Source organism: Fragaria vesca, linkage group LG3 (genome assembly GCF_000184155.1).
Source record: "Fragaria vesca subsp. vesca linkage group LG3, FraVesHawaii_1.0, whole genome shotgun sequence".
Classification (NCBI taxonomy): Eukaryota; Viridiplantae; Streptophyta; class Magnoliopsida; order Rosales; family Rosaceae; genus Fragaria; species Fragaria vesca.
Window position 1 is genome coordinate 12,207,022 of NC_020493.1, and position 17,338 is coordinate 12,224,359.

The 17,338-nt window shown below is 38.3% G+C and overlaps 3 protein-coding genes across 3 annotated transcripts; 2 read left to right on the forward strand and 1 right to left on the reverse strand.

Moving 5' to 3' along the window:
* Nucleotides 1-1,038: 1,038 nt before the first annotated feature.
* Nucleotides 1,039-3,086, forward strand: LOC101294834. Its single transcript, XM_004294210.1, has 3 exons — nt 1,039-1,756; nt 1,841-2,566; nt 2,658-3,086. Exons 1-3 carry the CDS (start codon nt 1,082-1,084, stop codon nt 2,736-2,738), a joined length of 1,482 nt encoding a protein of 493 aa, XP_004294258.1. The 5' UTR covers nt 1,039-1,081; the 3' UTR covers nt 2,739-3,086.
* Nucleotides 3,087-7,402: 4,316 nt separating this feature from the next.
* Nucleotides 7,403-8,351, reverse strand: LOC101297707 (chlorophyll a-b binding protein 40, chloroplastic-like). Its single transcript, XM_004294219.1, has one exon. The coding sequence runs from the start codon at nt 8,280-8,282 to the stop codon at nt 7,479-7,481; it is 804 nt and encodes a 267-aa protein (XP_004294267.1). The 5' UTR covers nt 8,283-8,351; the 3' UTR covers nt 7,403-7,478.
* Nucleotides 8,352-11,787: 3,436 nt separating this feature from the next.
* On the forward strand, nt 11,788-16,941 carry LOC101311549 (neutral ceramidase-like). The gene is made up of 9 exons (XM_004294182.1): nt 11,788-12,222; nt 12,452-12,660; nt 12,742-13,086; nt 14,132-14,396; nt 14,492-14,762; nt 14,845-14,970; nt 15,338-15,401; nt 15,754-15,914; nt 16,272-16,941. The coding sequence occupies exons 1-9, from the start codon at nt 11,906-11,908 to the stop codon at nt 16,821-16,823; spliced, it is 2,310 nt and encodes a 769-aa protein (XP_004294230.1). The 5' UTR covers nt 11,788-11,905; the 3' UTR covers nt 16,824-16,941.
* The last annotated feature ends 397 nt before the right edge of the window (nt 16,942-17,338 follow it).

A 17,338-nucleotide genomic window follows, 5' to 3' on the forward strand; every position in this document is an offset into this window, starting at 1 on the left:
CTACTACCTACTTACCTAGTGATTCAGATTGTGGCAAAAAAAAGTTTTTTTACCTAGCGCTTTCCCCATTTTATGTTGCTTTTATAAATTGAGAGTGATTCAGAGATGATTGTAGCAAACAAAAAGCTCATCTCTCAAACAGTGCCTAGTATCTTGTAGTGTTTTCCTCTTCTAGATCCAGAACTCAAAGTAATTGCTAAGCAGGCGTATAATTTCAAAAATTGGTAAGCTCCCAAAATAAACCAGTTTTATTCATGGTACTTTGTCTTTTCCTTGTTGATTTTCATTTGCACTTGGCTACCAGGTTTGATCTGCACATTCTGTTTTCTCTTTTGAATTTCACTGATATATTCAGTGGCTATAATAATTCATTATTCTACATTCATAATGTTTGATATTACAGTAAGTCTGAAATGTTTTTATTTTTCGAATCTGTACTCCTTTGCTCATTGCCAACTCATTTTCATTGTTATTTATTTAATTATGTTTTCGACTGATTTCTTAGTTAGCTGCTGTTTCATAAAAACTTCTTTGATTTGATGTAATTAGACTGACAAAATGAAGAAGAAAAGAAAAAATAATGACTAGGACTATATGATGCGCACAAGAATAAATACTGAAATTGATCAGTTTAGTCCCACCGGATCAACATCTGAAACAATTGTACCCATATAGTGAATTAGCAAAATCATTGTGAGAGGATGATACCCATAAACTAAGAAATTGATAAATTCAAATTTCTAAGCATCTAGATCAACAGTTAAATCGATTACATTACATTGATTTGGTGACTGGAGGAATTCTCACTGCTGATAAGATATTGCAAATTCAAATTAGCATGCAACATGTTGTGCCCTTGACTGGGGTGTGACATTTCTACCCTGTGTTGAGTGTAGGGAATGATTTGTTTGAGCTAGGCTCATTATCTGCTTATAATTTGCCGATATATCAAACTATGTATGAACGTTATGATGCAAATTGAAACTATATTTTTATTGTCCTTTGCATGTTTAAGCAGGTAAAGAACTAATATTGTTGTGGGTAACAGAGCCATATTGCTATTTCTTGATTACTATCCAATATGGCTGATAAATTTGAGGACGGTACCACTGTCAGCTTGAAGGCCTTGGTGCACAAGGGAAGCAATAAAGTTATTTTTGTAGAGTGTGTTAGTGATTTTCTTGATGTCCTCTTCAGTTTCTTGACTTTCCCAATGGGAACAATCATCAAGCTTGGCAGTAAGCAGTCAGTAGAATCGGTGCCTGTGCAGATAGGGTGCATGAATAACTTGTATGCAAGTGTTGGGAATATTGATGTTCAGCGATTTAACAATGAGGTGTGTAGACACAAGTTGTTATCTCCTCGTAATGCGGATGAATCTCGCTGCAAGGACGTCAAATTGAAAATTGACAATGGTGAGTTCACAAAGTACTTTCTGTGCCCGGATTGGAATTGCTTAGGTGTCTCCGAAGATGAATATCTATTGAGTCAATATAAAGGTAATCTATTAAGTATGTATAAAGGCACTCGTTGTGAAAACTGTGGAAAATGCATGGATAGAGAGTATCACCTCTCCAGTCCATCCCATGCTGATAAATATAATGGCATCTATGTAAAGGGATTAGCCAGACTCATAGTTACTGATGATCTACAAGTGTTGTCTCCTTTAAGCGGTACAAGCTTTTCTTTCTTAAGCAAGCTTGGAGTCACGGATGGAGACATTACTGAAGAGACATTTAATATAGGTGTTAGTGAGGTAATTCAATGTTTTCTGCCATTTTATTTGGTTAACTGTCTTTGTGTTGCATTGCTGTTCATTTTGACCTTATATCTTTTCCAGGTTTTGAATTTGCTTATCTGCTCATTTGTGTCAAAGACACCGTTGACTGAAACTCTACTTAAGCATAAAGCCGAACCAGATTTTATCACTGAAATATCTGATCCAGGAACATGTACTGAACCTCTAATGGAAGGGAAGACTGTGATTGAGGAAGAAGAAGAGATTTATGTGAAGCTTACTGTCAGCAAATCAAGGAAGATAGTTTGTTTTGCAGAAGCAGGGGAAAAGTTTGTTAATTTACTCTTCAGTTTCCTTACTATTCCACTAGGATTCATATTAAAACAGATGCAAAATTCGTCTTGGAAAGGATGTATTGATCAGTTGTACAAGAGTGTCCAAGATCTTGGTGATGAGCAATGCTTGAACTCAAATGACCTACTGAATCCCAGAATTTTTCCTGGTTTTTCCTACGAGAACCATCTCTTGGGAATTGAGGAGGGCTCTGAGGCCTCATATTACTATGCTTATTGTCGCCCTAACGGTGTGGAGGATGTGTTGGTTACTGATAAAACCCTCATTCCTTCTCAGGTGAGGTACACATTCCATCTCAAATTGATGAATGATAAAAGTTCTGAAGGATTTTTGAAAGGACCGACCATGTTCACAATAACCGACAAGCTTATTGTAAGGCCTATATCTCCCATCTTTGGCTTTTCGATTTTGAATGAATTGAAGGTTCCTTTGGATGACATAAAGGAGGAAATAGTGCGAGTTGGCAAGGAGGAGGTGAGTTATTGTTTGTAATGTTTTTCTAAGAACTTGTATTAACACAATCCTTGGTCTTACAATTGTCTCTTCTGTTGTTTGCTTGATGTAGGTTTTGCGTGTACTAGTGGCATCTATTGCTGGTGATTCTGCTTTAACCGATGCTTTTATAAGGCAGCCGAAAGAACAGTAAAGAAACTTTTGTATTCTGATTACACAAGGATAATGCTTAGATTTTCTACAAACTGGAATATCTGAGATAAATGGCTTTGCATTTTCTTATGTTCTTCAGCTATGGCCTCCATTAAGCAAGAGTTTGGTTTACTTGTTGCCTAAGCTTAGTTCTTTTCTTAGCCTAAGCTTGCACCCTTTGGTATTTCCTTGGACAACTGGAAAGCTTGTTCGCCCTACTGTATCAAGAATCTAAGAAATCTTGTTTTTATTGCTAGCACAAGTCGGTGTATCTCTTTGCTACGTTTTGACAGTGTTTCAGGTACTTAGGTGTGTTGAGGTACTGAGAGTCTAGGTACTTCTTGCTTTTGTAATTGTACTCTTTCCATTGTTAGTTTAGTAATCTTGTCGTTTTTGATGGAGATTTTAGTGTTTTCCGATTTCCTTGTGTTTAATTAAGAAGGAAATGAAGTATTGAATGGTATGATCACTATGCAGGATTTTAGCGAAACAAAAGATGATTTGCAGAGTCTTAGGTGCCTTGGAAGTGAAAACTGTGATAGTGCTCTTTTCTTCTTCTGTTCCAAATATTGTGGCATACGTACTCACTAGGCAAACTTTTTTGGAATCAATTCACTGCTTATGTATATAAAGCTTTGCATAGTCTTGCACTGCTAGCAAAAGTCATTATTTGCATAATGACGTTAAGATGTTCATATTTTAGGCTCTCCTTAGCCCCTCCCTAAAATTAACTACTGAATACAGAACAAATTGACCAGAAATCCTTACATCTTCACCTTCACTAGTAAGATGAAAGCACTAGTCTGAGCAGGAAAATGTAGTCAAGAACCTAACAAGTTAATCAGAAATCCAGGTCAATCCTTTTTCCTTTCCGAAAATGATAGTATTAACCAGAAAATAAAGAGGTTTCCTTTTTAATTGTAAAAGCCAGGAACTCGCATTCCACTAAAAATATACAACGAAGCACAACAGAAGGAGAAAACTAGAGGATTTTTTGCCTTTCATATGTACTTTCACTTTAAACCTGCAGGTGAATCATAGCAGGACTGTCTATTTATTCCTGGTTAAGTTAACACCTTACTTTCAGAAAGCTAATATGGTGGACGGTGGGCAATAACATGCACTTCTGCCTCCCAAGTGACTCTTGCTTTCATGATTTACTTTTATTACTTTCACCTGACCCTGTCTTCTGTTGGAGTAGTCTTATGTTTTCTTTACCTTTGTACATGTAGCATACCAGAAAGTTCAAAGCTCAGTCCTGCTTCGATTATCTATTAACTATTTGATTTCATGTATTTTCGTCAATTTGTTCTACTAGCTTGTAGAAATAAATTTGGCAATGTGCTTTGATCACTAAAACCAAACAACAATTAGAGTCCTATATTTCAAGAGAAATCAGAAATCTACAACGCAGCAAACTTCTTTGTTAAGTAGTTTCCCTGTTGCACTTGAAAAAGAAAAAGCACTTCCCTTTTGAAAAGCTTAAAGCCTTAAAGTGGTGAGTCATTACATAATTTACATGGATGATGGGCATTTACGAGTGATTCAGAGCAGATTGTAGCTAACAAAGTTTTATCGCTGGGAGTTGCTCATCTCTGCAATACTACTACCTGGTGATTCAGAACTCGTAGTACTGCTGCACCCTTGAGAGAAGTAAAGTTTTATTGGTAAAGCTCTCAAAACAGAACAGAATTTGTGTATGGTATTTCTCTCTTTCTTATAATTGTTTAGAAAAACTCCACTCAGGACTCCTGAACTCCTAATTGTTTCTCAGGTCAATATTCTGTATTTGCATCTGACATTTTAAGAGGTTTTATTTATTATTTTTGGCAAAGAATTTAAGGATGTGTAGTATTTTTGGTTTCGTATTTTGGTCCCTAAATATTTTTAAGCTTTTCCTGTTTGATCCTTAATTTTGTCTTAGTCTTTATCTGAGGTAAGAACTTAACTTCAGCTCGATCATCTTCATCGCTTCGATTTAAGCAGGAAATAACATACCAATTGCTCATGAGTAATTATTTGTACCAGGAAACAATAACAAAGCTGAATTTTGAATAGTTCGTGGCTCTCTTGGTCTGGCAGGTTTTGGTGGCATTTTTCGAGATCATTTGGGTCAGGTTTTAGGTTGTTTTTCAGAAAATCTTGGCATTGCTACTGCATTAGAAGCTGAGCTGCAGGCGGTCATTCACGCCATTCAAATGGCTTCGCAGAGAGGTTGACATTCTCTTTGGATTGAAAGTGATTCTACTTTAGTGATTCATTTTCTTTCTTCATTTCAAATAGATGTTCCTTGGCGTTTCACTACTGAATGGTTTAACTGTCGGACTATTCTTACTACTATGACTGTTAAAGTATCTCATATTTATCGGGAGGGTAACAGCGTTGCACTGCTTAGCAAATTTTGGTGCAGACAATGCGGGAGTTCATTGGTGGGATTCATGTCCACCTTGTGCAATTACAGCTTATTCACGTGATTTAGCAGGCTTTCCCAACTATTGTTTTAGTTTCTGATCTTATATTAGTTTTTTGATTTGCAATTCATTAGGCAGCAGCATCAACGAATTTGTTCTTCGTTGTTCTTTGTCCTTAGTAGATCACAGGTTTTTGTGTTCTTTTTTTTTTTGGGAGAGGTTTTAGTTTATGTCCCCCTCTCCTTTTATGTACTTTTTTGGTTTCTTTTTTTTCAATCAAATAACTGAAACCGGGTGTAAGGTTGAGCCTCCTAGCTTGGTTGGGTTCCAAAACCCTTAAAAAAAAAAAAAAAAGTTTAAGTTTAAAACTATGGTACCAAATTAAGGTTCATGTTTCTTATCAGTGATTTGAATAGTTTAAAAATTAAATGCTGCATCTAGGTCTCTTTTGGGGTTAGAGGTTATTCGCTTACTTAGAAAAGGATCATAAAAAAAAATAAAAAATAAAAAATCCTATACAGTTCTGAATATAAAGATCATGAGCACATTACTTGAGGTAATGGATGGAGGCATGGAGATGCAGTCAGACAATGTTCCTCAAGAGTTAACCAAGAAGATGGAGGAGCTTGAGGGTGAACTGAAGAAGATGAATCTCCTTTTCAAAGAACTGAAACAGCAGATAATTGACAAGGAGGACAAAGCTGCAAAAGAGAAGACGCTGAAGACTCTCGGGGAAGCAGAAAGGGACAAAGGTATCGAAATGCAACCAAACAATATTCCTCATGATTCGACTTATAAAATGGAGGAACTTGATGGTAAGTTGATGAAGATGGAAGAACTAGTAAAAGAGCTGATGCAACTGAACACTGACAATAAAAAGAGGCCAAAGACCCTTATTGAAGCAAAGGAAGACATGTCTAAGTGGTGCATGGCAGAAGGAAAGAAAGAGGTTGATGATAGAGAGATTGAGTGTTTGGCCCAAGCTCATCTCAAGAACCCTCATCTGGATGACGAGATTTTGAAGTGGATATTGTGGGCATCAGAAACGAACAGCAAAAAGATAGATGATGCCAGAAGCGAAATGCAAGAAGACATCTGGAACCTGCAAATTCTTGCGCAAGAAAGCTTCTTCAAGGCATTGAAAGCTCCGAATACTGAAAAAGGAAGGGAGATGCAGACGAAGAAGGGTCATTTTAAAAGGATTATGGATGCATACCATCACTTTGAACTTGACGTGGATGACACTAATAAGATGTGGCAACTTTATCTGGTGGTTGATCTCCTGCAGAGCCTTAATCTTGATGTAAACAATGTCAAGGAAATGTGGGGACTTCATTTAGCGACGGATTTCCTTCAATCTCTTGGTCTTGACAAGGAAGAGATCCCTGTTTTGTTGAAGGGAGTCATTAATCGAAACGGGCCGCCCCTATATATGAGTCAATTAATCTTTGGAAGGGATTTTGAGCGCTTCGCTTTGGTAACTGATCTAGAAAAGTATCTGAAGTATCTGTCGTGCTATATGATTAGAAAGAAGGCAGGCGTCATTGACAGAAATTAATTCCGGAATTGATTTAATTGTCCCCTAGCCTTCTGAAGTTAAGTTGTTGCAGTTTCCAGTACTTGATTGTCTCTCAACTTAAGGATACATGCATGTTTGCTGTTAATCTTCGTACTGCTGGTATAAAACTTTAAATATATCCCAAGTCACTTCACACATCACTCGCTTGTTCTGTGCTTCTGTTTTTTTATTTTTATTTTTTATTTCTTTTTTCTTACAGTTCCACTTGGGTTTATGATAAAACAGATCCAGGATGGCTCTTCCTGCCCTCTTTGAAAGGATGCATTGAGCAGTTCTACTAAAGTGTCAGGATCTTGATAATGAATTCTTAAAATCATACTACTAGAAGGAAAACTGTACTCAATCCCAAGCTTTATGCTGGTCCTGATATGAGAATAACCATCTAGCTTCTTGGAATTGATTATGGACTGAGACGTTGAATTGTTATGCACGCTCCTGGACAGCTGATTCCTATAATATAATATCGAGGCCACTACTGATAAACCAGCCCTTTGTTCCTTCCTGTTCTAATTAATACAGAACAGTACCAACATGGAAATTCAGTGAGTTTTGCAATACCTTTACTAAGGGGTGGCTTTGATAGCCAAATGCTATTTATTGGCGTTTATAATGCATACATTGTAGTGCTTATCCAGTCACAACAACCAAGTACTCATATGCATAGACACATTTTAAGAAAATAAATCTCCATTGATGTCACGACAAACATGCACACAATGTCACTCTCCCCCTCTCAACTCTTTAACTTCGATCACTTTCCGGGAACAAAGTTGGTGGCATATGACCAAGCATTGTTGTTAACAGGGTCAGCTAAGTGATCAGCCAAGTTCTCAATTGGTCCCTTTCCGGTGACAATGGCTTGCACGAAGAACCCGAACATAGAGAACATGGCTAATCTCCCATTCTTTAGCTCCTTCACCTTAAGTTCTGCAAATGCCTCTGGATCTTCAGCGAGTCCTAATGGGTCAAAGCTCCCACCAGGGTACAATGGGTCGACAACCTCACCGAGAGGCCCACCGGCAATTCTGTAGCCTTCAACAGCTCCCATTAAGATGACCTGAGTAGCCCAAATTGCCAAAATGCTTTGGGCATGAACTAAGCTTGGGTTTCCCAAGTAATCCAGCCCACCCTCGCTAAATATCTGGGCTCCGGCCTTGAACCAAACAGCCTCACCGAACTTGACTCCATTGCGGGATAGGAGTTCCGGGAAAACACAGCCCAAGGCCCCAAGCATGGCCCATCTGGAATGTATGACTTCAAGCTCACGGTTCTTGGCAAAGGTCTCGGGGTCGGCTGATAGCCCAGCAGTGTCCCAACCGTAGTCCCCGGGAAACTCTCCAGTGAGATAAGATGGGGCCTCACCAGAGAATGGGCCCAAGTACTTAACACGGTCCGGGCCGTACCATGGGCTGCCAGATGATACATTTTTGGACTTGGCAGCGGTTTTGCGCATGGTGACTCTGCCCTCACCGAAGAGAGTAGATGTGGAGGGACTGAGCTTGACTGCTTGGCCAGCTAGGGAAGGGGAGGAGAGAGCCATTGCTGAAGAAGCCATTTGAAAAAAAATGAAAACTGAACTGAAGCAAGTGTTTTGATAGAAAAGCTAGAATGCTGAGTGTTGCTTGTTTCTGTTTAGCAGGAATTGTGGTGGGTATTTATAGAGGTTTGGGGACAAGGTGTGTCCTTATCTTTCTCATATCTTCATCTCTTCTCTCATTGGTGAAAATGAAGTTAGAAGATTTTCTTGAAGTATCTCCTATCCAGATGGCCTCAGAGGCTCCACTCTAGATAATTGGTTCTGGATTTTTAGGTATAAGCTTGCATCTGTAGCCAAGAGAATTTGCTCTCACTCTTTGCAATGTGAAAGTGATGGCTTCATGGCTAGGTTGTTATGCTCCACTAGTTTGCCTCCAATAATAGAAAGAAGCAAAAATTCAGTTTTTAATTTGTTATGTTGGATTATTTTAATTGCATTGATCTCTGGCCAGGGAATTTGAACATCAGACTTGGATGAGGTTATAAGCTGATAAGTTTGCTTTAGCTACTAGTTAAGTTGCATTAGTATGATATGGAATTACAGTTCTTCAAAATAATTAGAGATTACTAGTACATTCATTAGCTAAATAAGCACCCAAAATAGCTAGAATCAAAATGCATGCGAAATTTGTCAAACACATTGGCATATACATTTCAGATTTAGGATTTAGCCATATATTGTAGCGAACTTCTGTGGCAAGTAATTTGAACAACAATGTAATTCCAACATAAACATACAGTGTCAGTGAGCAATGTTGCAAGTTCCAAGTTCTAACTAATCGAAAGACCAAATGCCACTTCCTTTCAAAAAAAAAAAAAAGACCAAAGGCCACTAAGTGTATCTATTCACTGTTACATTGGCAAAAATCTCAGTTTGACAGTTTCAGTAGGCCATGTCTGTCCTCCTTCAGCCTTTCTTAATTTCTTTGATGCATTCAGTGGGTTCTTCAAATAGTGATATCCTAAACTCAATGTATGACCAACTTGTCCAATCTCATGAGCAGACATATTGCACTCTTTACAGACACGAGACAGCGTACAATTCGATCCAATTACCCAGCCAAAGAGCTTCGCAGCTAGAGATCAGACCATGCATGAAGGTTTTCATGACTTCATTTTACTTTGTGTATAATTTTTTTTTTATCCTAAACATACCACTGATAGAACCCTCATCCCTTCCCAATAGCTCACCAGAGCCTGTATGCTAAATTCGATGTCATGGATCCCAAATCCTATCAGGATAGCTAGGGATGAAAATGCCAAAGAGAACCAGCAGTTTTCATGGTAACTAACAATCTGATTGTAAGACCGATATCTCCGGCCAATCTTTGAATCGAAATGTTCCCATCAGTACTTACATTGTGGATCACTTTGTACATATTGCCATATGGGCAAGGAGGTGAGTTTTCATCTCATGAATAACTATGCTAAGAAAATTCCCAAGTTTAAAATCTTCTGGTTCCTGCTATATAAAACAATTCTGATTCATGGTTCTAAATTTGCAGGTTATTTGATCACTCGTGACAGAAATATTCTGAGTTGCCTGTTGTTCATTAGTATGACCTGTGAGACTTTTCAAGATTTTGTTCTTTCAAAGAAAACCATTTCTACTTCATAGTTGAATGAGTTTTCATCTTGCATCATTTCATGAAACTGTGCACTTTTGCTACTGTCAGGGACTCCAACCTGTTTCCTCATTCATCACATCTTTGCGCCTAGTTGTCCAGTTTGAGTAATCTGAATTAGCTTGTTGGTGACTCTTGAATATGTTACTTGTTGCAGGCGTTGAGTAATCCTTATTATAATCTTAATTCTGCTCTGACCAATGCCTTCATGGATTCATTAGTACTCTAAAGCTGAACAAAAACAAAAAGCAAGAACAATGACAATATAACCTGGATAGTAGCTAGATAGATGACTGAGATAAGAAAGCAGGATATTGGGTTCGAAAAGTTTGTGGATCGAACTTTGCTATAACTTTGAGCTTTGCTGTTGAGATTTTGAAATATTTGTTCTCAGACTCTATGTATATATGCATTAATGTCGCATTGCCAAGAAATTTCCACAAAGATGTTGAGCTTAATTTTCAAACTTGCAGTACACAGTACACACAGATGTCTTCTGCAAACTTTCTATTCGACTTGTTGTATAAGTAATCTCAGTTATAATTAGCTTCAATCACAAAACAGTGTTGGAGACTTGCAAAGTTCAAGCTGAGATTTTTTAGGCTTGCAGCCTAAGGAATGGAGAATGACTCCATTAAGCATGAGGAAGAGTGCTTGTTTAGGAATTGGGATCGATGATGTCCAAGTTGTACCTTGAATCAAATCATCAAGAGGGCCCTTTCAGAATTTCCACGATCTTTCCTAATTGCAGTACCGTTTTTGGCAAAACATGAGCTTCTATTACAGCTTTTGTTTTGTTTAACCAGTGTGAAGCAAGGCGAGGCCTTGCTTTTTGCGTGCCGTAGTGAGCTCAATCATGTTCGTGTAAGTCGAGAGTTGAAACAGACAGTTTTGTATGTATGTATCAGAATCTCCGGCGAAGGATGGACAGAAGTTTCGTGTTCTTTAACTCGTTCTCTGACTTGTTGCCGGGAATGCCGGCCAAGTGTATGGCAATTATGGCAATTACCATGGTTGAACACTACTAGTGTTTCAACTTTTTCGAGCTTCTTGGTGTAGAGAAATACTTGTGAGTAATAAATGTTCGAAAATAAGAAAGTGATTACAATACTAAATGAACCACTTTCGTCATTTTCTCTTGCATCTCAAATGCAAGAAAGGATTATGTGTTATTTCCCTTTATTTAGCTAGGATAGTATTTCATTTCTTTTGCATCGATCAATTCTCAAACGCAAGAAATGATTAAGTCCCATTTCCCCCATTTAGGAAAGTGTTTCCTTTCATTTCTTTTATATATTTTTTTCTTGATGCTTACTTTCTACAAATCTTAATTCATCCATCAAAGCCCAAGTTGAGACATTTTCCCGATTAAAATGTCAAATTGTTTAAAACAATTAAAAATGTCGGACTTTCGAACCACGACATAAGCTGTATGGGAAAACTGATAAGATAATACCCATATATAATTTAAAAATTTTAATACACAATGTTAAGTACATAGTGTACTCTAATCATTCATATGTGAGAGTCATTCAAAGTGATCAAACATACGTGTTAAAGTTATTTATGTGGAGAAATCGTATGATTTTCATCACTCAGATAGTATTGTGAATCTATGCAGTCGTGCACTTTCGTGATTTTTCAGCTTAATTTCCTTGATATTTTTAGAACTTTCTAATTCTATATTTCTACCCCACTCCACTACTCCTTGTCCAGTTATATATTCCAGCTACCAGTCCCAAACAAGAGTAGTAGCTCAAAGCCTCAAAGTCAGCCTAGCAATAACCGCCGTTGCACAGACATTCCATGCACCCAAACCGCCACGTGGAATCAAACTGAAAAAAGAAATTGTATTTAAACCCTCCCCGTCTTCCCTTCCCCGCTAACTTCCTTCCCTTTGACTCCAATTTCATTCCTCTCTCTCTCTCCAATTTCATACAAAAACTGCTTCCAATTTTCTTCATTATTGACTGATACTATGATTTAAGCTCTCATCGTTTCGTTTTGTGGAGCTGCAATGGAGGTTTTAGGCTACGGAGGCTTATGGCCCAAACTGGCAATTCTACTGGCTCTGTGCGCTGTTCAAGGAGCGGTGTGCGATTCCAGCTACTTGATTGGGCTCGGGAGCTATGACATCACCGGCCCGGCAGCTGATGTCAACATGATGGGGTATGCTAACGCGGAGCAGATCGCTTCCGGAGTTCACTTCAGGCTGAGGGCTCGCTCGTTCGTGGTGGCGCAGCCGCAGGGGAACCGTGTGGTGTTTGTGAACCTTGATGCTTGCATGGCCTCGCAGCTTGTGAAATTGAAAGTCATTGAGAGGTTGAAGGCAAGGTACTGTGTGTTTCTAATCTCTTTTTCTTTTCAGAACAAATTGTCTTGTAAATTCATATTAGCTGTGAATTAGCTTAATCTAATGAAATTGGCCACACCTTGATTTATATTGGAGACTAGAATTATGAAATTCCAAATTCTAGTGAAGGAAATTTTGAATTGAATACCGAAGTTTACAAATGTGGCTAATTCTGCAGTTTTTTTTGGGTACTGTGTTGTTTCTTGTCAGGTATGGGGATCTATACACTGAGAAGAATGTAGCTATTAGTGGAATTCACACTCACGCTGGTCCAGGGGGTTATCTTCAGTATATTGTGTATATTGTGACATCTCTAGGGTTTGTGCGTCAGTCGTTTGACGCCCTTGTTGATGGTATTGAGCAAAGCATTATTCAAGCCCATCAAAATCTTGCACCAGGATCAGTTTTTGTTAATAAGGGTAAGTGGGAGGTTCGTTGCAGCTTTTTTATTGGTTTCAACTATTGGTGATTATTTACTAATGTAAGTTTGGTTTTTACAGGAGAAATCTTAGATGCGGGGGTTAACCGTAGTCCTAGTGCTTATCTGAATAATCCTACAGCAGAGCGCAGTCAATACAAATATGATGTTGATAAGGAAATGACTCTTCTGAAGTTTGTTGATGATCAATGGGGTCCAGTGGGTAGCTTCAATTGGTTTGCAACTCATGGAACTTCTATGAGTCGGACAAACTCATTAATTAGTGGGGATAATAAGGGTGCTGCTGCACGATTTATGGAAGACTGGTTTGAGGAGAATGGCGGTAAAAGTGCAAATTCTGATGATATTGACGCTGACGAGATCCCTCGTAGAGTGTCAAATATAGTTTCTGGCCATCATGATAATCGTAAGTTATCTTCTAGCTGCATTTATCTACTGTGGAATTTATTTATGATGGCTTAGACTCTTCAGGTAGAGTTGAATTATAGAGGTAAACTATCTTAGTGCTTATGGGCCAATATCTTTCGCGTAGGATAGAACAAATCCTCATATTTCACCATGTTCTCCAATATGTTTTACTTTTTGTTAGCTATAATGATGCCGGTATTAGCAGATTCTAAAAATGCGTCAGAAATATAGATACGGCATTACAGATGAGCCTTATATTACCTAAATGATATATTCCAAATACCTGGGATGCTTTTTCTAGACTTCAGTGATTCTTAACCCACTAGTCTATAAGATGATGGTGGCTTGATGCCTGATTTTATGGCTCTATATATATAATCAACCTGGTGCTGTGAAATACCGTGCAAACATATGCCATGCCACATTGTCTGAACTAAACTTTGGTGCAAATGCATGCCATTTGTTGGTTGCATGCCATTTGTTGGGTTTCAATGTATGTCCAGAACTATGGATTGTAGATCAGATTGTCTTTTTTGCCCACACTAGGTTTTCATCCAGTCATCACAATACTTCTACTCGTGGGAGCCATAAGAATTGTGTTAATAATATTTTCTTTCTGATGCAGCCATATGAATTATTAGCAGATTCTAAAAATGCATCAGAAATATAGATACGGCATTAAAGATGAGCCTTATATTACCTAAATGATATATTCCATATATCTGGGATTCTTGCTCTAGACTTCGGTGATTCTTAACCCACTAGTCTATAAGATGATAATGGCTTGATGTCTGACTTTATGGCTCGATATATATAATCAACCTGGTGCTGTGAAATACCGTGCAAACATATGCCATGCCACATTGACTGAACTGAACTTTGGTGCAAATGCATGCCATATGACGAGTTTCAGTGCATGTCCAGAACTGTGGGGTGTAGATCAGATTGTCTCTTTTGCTTACTAGGTTTTCATCCAGTCATCACAATACTTCTACTAGTGGGAGCCATAAGAATTGTTTATTAATATTTTCTTTCTGAGGCAGACCATGAGTTACTGGAGCTTGCTGCGTCCTTTCAGTCTCCTCCTGGTACGCCAGCAACCAGGTCCTTGAGTGTTGCAAGACGTGTGAGGGGTGTACTAAGGCAGGCTAACAAGCCTAGATTTGTATCTGCCTTTTGTCAATCAAACTGTGGTGATGTGAGCCCAAATGTTTTAGGAGCTTTCTGCACAGATACTGGGCTACCTTGTGATTTCAATCACAGCACCTGTGGTGGGAAGAATGAGTTATGCTATGGCCAAGGACCGGGGTATTAAATCTCTGCACTATATACCTTTAGTTATTGATATATCTGTATGATGTTCGTATGAATACTTAACTGCCTTTTATTGCATAATATGACAGTTACCCAGATGAATTTGAAAGTACACGTATTATTGGCGAGAGGCAATTTAGAAAAGCTGTGGATCTTTTCAACAAAGCATCTGAACAGTTGACTGGGAAGATTGAATATCGCCACACTTACATCGACTTCTCGCAACTTGAAGTAGCCCTTCCCAAGAAGGGGGGAGGTTCTGAGGTGGTTAAGACATGTCCTGCTGCAATGGGATTTGGATTTGCTGCTGGAACCACTGACGGACCTGGAGCTTTTGATTTCAAACAAGGGGATAATAAGGTAACATTTATTTGCCATATTACCAAGGTGCATGTTTTATGCTCTTTCCTTAGTACTGATTAACTCTTTTGCATGGTATCAGGGAAATCCTTTCTGGAGATTGGTGCGCAATGTGCTCAAAACGCCAGGCCAGGAACAGGTTGATTGTCAGAGTCCAAAGCCAATCTTGCTTGATACTGGTGAAATGAAGCAACCGTATGATTGGGCGGTAGGTTGCAGTTATTTGACGTATTTCATTTCACAATGATGTCACTGGATATAAAACTCGTAAAATGGTTAGATCAATGTAGTATCTCAATTAAACTATTTAAAACTCAATGTATCTGGGTCACTTATCTTTTAGATGTTTGGGAAGTTGTCAGGTAAATCATCTGATGGGCAATAGTAAATCCAAAGATCTTTAATGATAAGGCATGAATTTACTGCCATTCGATTCGTGAACTTGTATCAGGTCCCTTTACCTGTTTGTTTCAGTTGAAGAGAAATGTTTTCTCTATGAGTGGCATAAATATTTTTGGTTAATATATTTTGGACTACTGTGATGTCTCCTTAAAGATCCTCATTGTTTTTTGCAGCCTGCAATACTTCCAATTCAGATTTTCCGGATTGGGCAGCTTGTCATTCTCAGTGTACCTGGAGGTAGTATTCCTGCTTCTCCTTCTTCGCTAATTTAATAAAATAAATCCTAAGAATTCATGTTTAACTTTTTTGAGTGATTTTTAAGTCTGAATAACTACAGTATTTGTCTAGATTTATGTTCTAGAAATTTAGAGCAATCTATGGATAGCAGTTATTTCAGATAATAGTCAGTGGCCTTACAGTGAATGATTTGTATGCTGTTGAAGAAACGTCCTGATTTTTCCTATGAAGTATTCCATTTATCATTGTCCTTCTCCATAAGCTGAAGTTGCTTCTGGACAGAGCTTACTTTGGACTGACGAACATGGTTATTTGAGTCCTTACAGTTTTTATGAATTATTTTTATAAACAGAATTTACGACAATGGCTGGTAGACGGCTCCGTGATGCTGTGAAAGCTGAATTGACTAGTGGTGGTCATGGTGGAAACATTCATGTTGTGCTAGCAGGATTGACTAATACTTATTCTCAGTATATCACAACCTTTGAAGAGTATGAGGTGCAGAGATATGAGGTGAGTATTTACTTTCTTGAATCTATCACTTGCTAATACATTCTAGTTTGGAGTAATTGAGACGAATTTTAATCATAAAATCATACTATAAGAAAACTCGTAAGAAAGGTTACCTACCATAACATCAGGATATGTTTATATAGGGAGTTTAAATTGCAGATGTTTATTCGGTAACTGGAATAGACTAATAACTGTTTTGTGGGAGGTAGGAAGTGATTAACTATTTTTCTTATAAGTTTCATTTTTTTTTCTTTGGTTACAGTTAAAATATCGTTTTGATAAAAGCTCTGTAAAGTTGTACAATATTGGTCCAGTTTCACTACTATATTCGTTTCTTTAACACATTCAACTTCCCAGGGTGCATCCACTCTCTATGGACCACACACACTAAGTGCCTACATTCAGGAGTTCAAGAAGCTTGCTAAAGCTCTCATCAGTGACCAACCCGTTGCACCAGGTCCACAACCCCCAGATCTGCTCGACAGGCAAATAAGCTTGCTTACTCCGGTTGTGATGGATGCAACCCCTCCTGGTGTCAGTTTTGGGGATTGCAGTTCGGATGTGCCTCAGAACTCTACTTTTAAGAGAGGTCATGACATGGTAACAGTAACCTTCTGGTCGGCTTGTCCTCGTAATGACCTTATGACTGAAGGTACATTTTCCCTTGTGGAGATTCTACATGGAAAGGATACTTGGGTTCCAGCTTACGATGACGATGATTTCTGTCTGCGCTTTAAGTGGTCAAGACCTTCCAAACTCAGTACTAGAAGTCAGGCAACCATAGAATGGAGAATTCCTCAGTCCGCAACTCCCGGCGTATACAGAATAAGGCATTTTGGTGCCTCTAAGAGCCTAGTTGGGTCGATTCGCCACTTTACAGGGTCATCTAGTGCTTTTGTGGTAGCCTAAGAGTAGTATTTGTAATTCTGTATATGTACTTGTGAGCACTTTATGCGATAACATACATATGACTGAGTGATTACCAGTTTACCACAGGTTCTGAAATTAGTGTTTATATCCATGAATCCATCTCATCCTCTCTTCGATTAATCTTGTATTGCATTATGGTCGCATTACGTTGCAACATAAACAAACTTTGTAAGAATCACATAAATCATGACCAAATATCCAAATATTAGAATGGATTTAGTAGGTGATAGTTGCACTTTCTTTTAGGTACTTTCTGATGTTTTCGTTTTGATCATAGACATCTCAAATGCTAGCATCTCAACCTTCCTTTTATGTTTCAAATTATTGCTCCTTCCTAGATTTATAATCCGGGTAATCTTCTTCCTGAACCCTAAACCCCATCAGCTGCCGAGGCCTGAAGTGCACCATTCCAACTTGTTATAGGGAACTAGGGATGGTAGTTTTTTCCAATGATATATTGTTATGTATGGCAGGTTTATTTGCTAATTTAGGTC

Excerpts from the sequence above, each read along its gene's own strand:
- LOC101294834 (XM_004294210.1), top strand. The coding sequence starts at position 1,082 with ATGGCTGATAAATTTGAGGACGGTACCACTGTCAGCTTGAAGGCCTTG. Across the intron at positions 1,757-1,840 it reads TTAATATAGGTGTTAGTGAG|GTTTTGAATTTGCTTATCTG; the intron begins GTAATTCAATGT and ends TATCTTTTCCAG. Across the intron at positions 2,567-2,657 it reads TGCGAGTTGGCAAGGAGGAG|GTTTTGCGTGTACTAGTGGC; the intron begins GTGAGTTATTGT and ends TGCTTGATGTAG.
- LOC101297707 (XM_004294219.1), bottom strand. The coding sequence starts at position 8,282 with ATGGCTTCTTCAGCAATGGCTCTCTCCTCCCCTTCCCTAGCTGGCCAA.
- LOC101311549 (XM_004294182.1), top strand. The coding sequence starts at position 11,906 with ATGGAGGTTTTAGGCTACGGAGGCTTATGGCCCAAACTGGCAATTCTA. Across the intron at positions 12,661-12,741 it reads ATCAGTTTTTGTTAATAAGG|GAGAAATCTTAGATGCGGGG; the intron begins GTAAGTGGGAGG and ends TGGTTTTTACAG. Across the intron at positions 15,915-16,271 it reads ATGAGGTGCAGAGATATGAG|GGTGCATCCACTCTCTATGG; the intron begins GTGAGTATTTAC and ends TCAACTTCCCAG.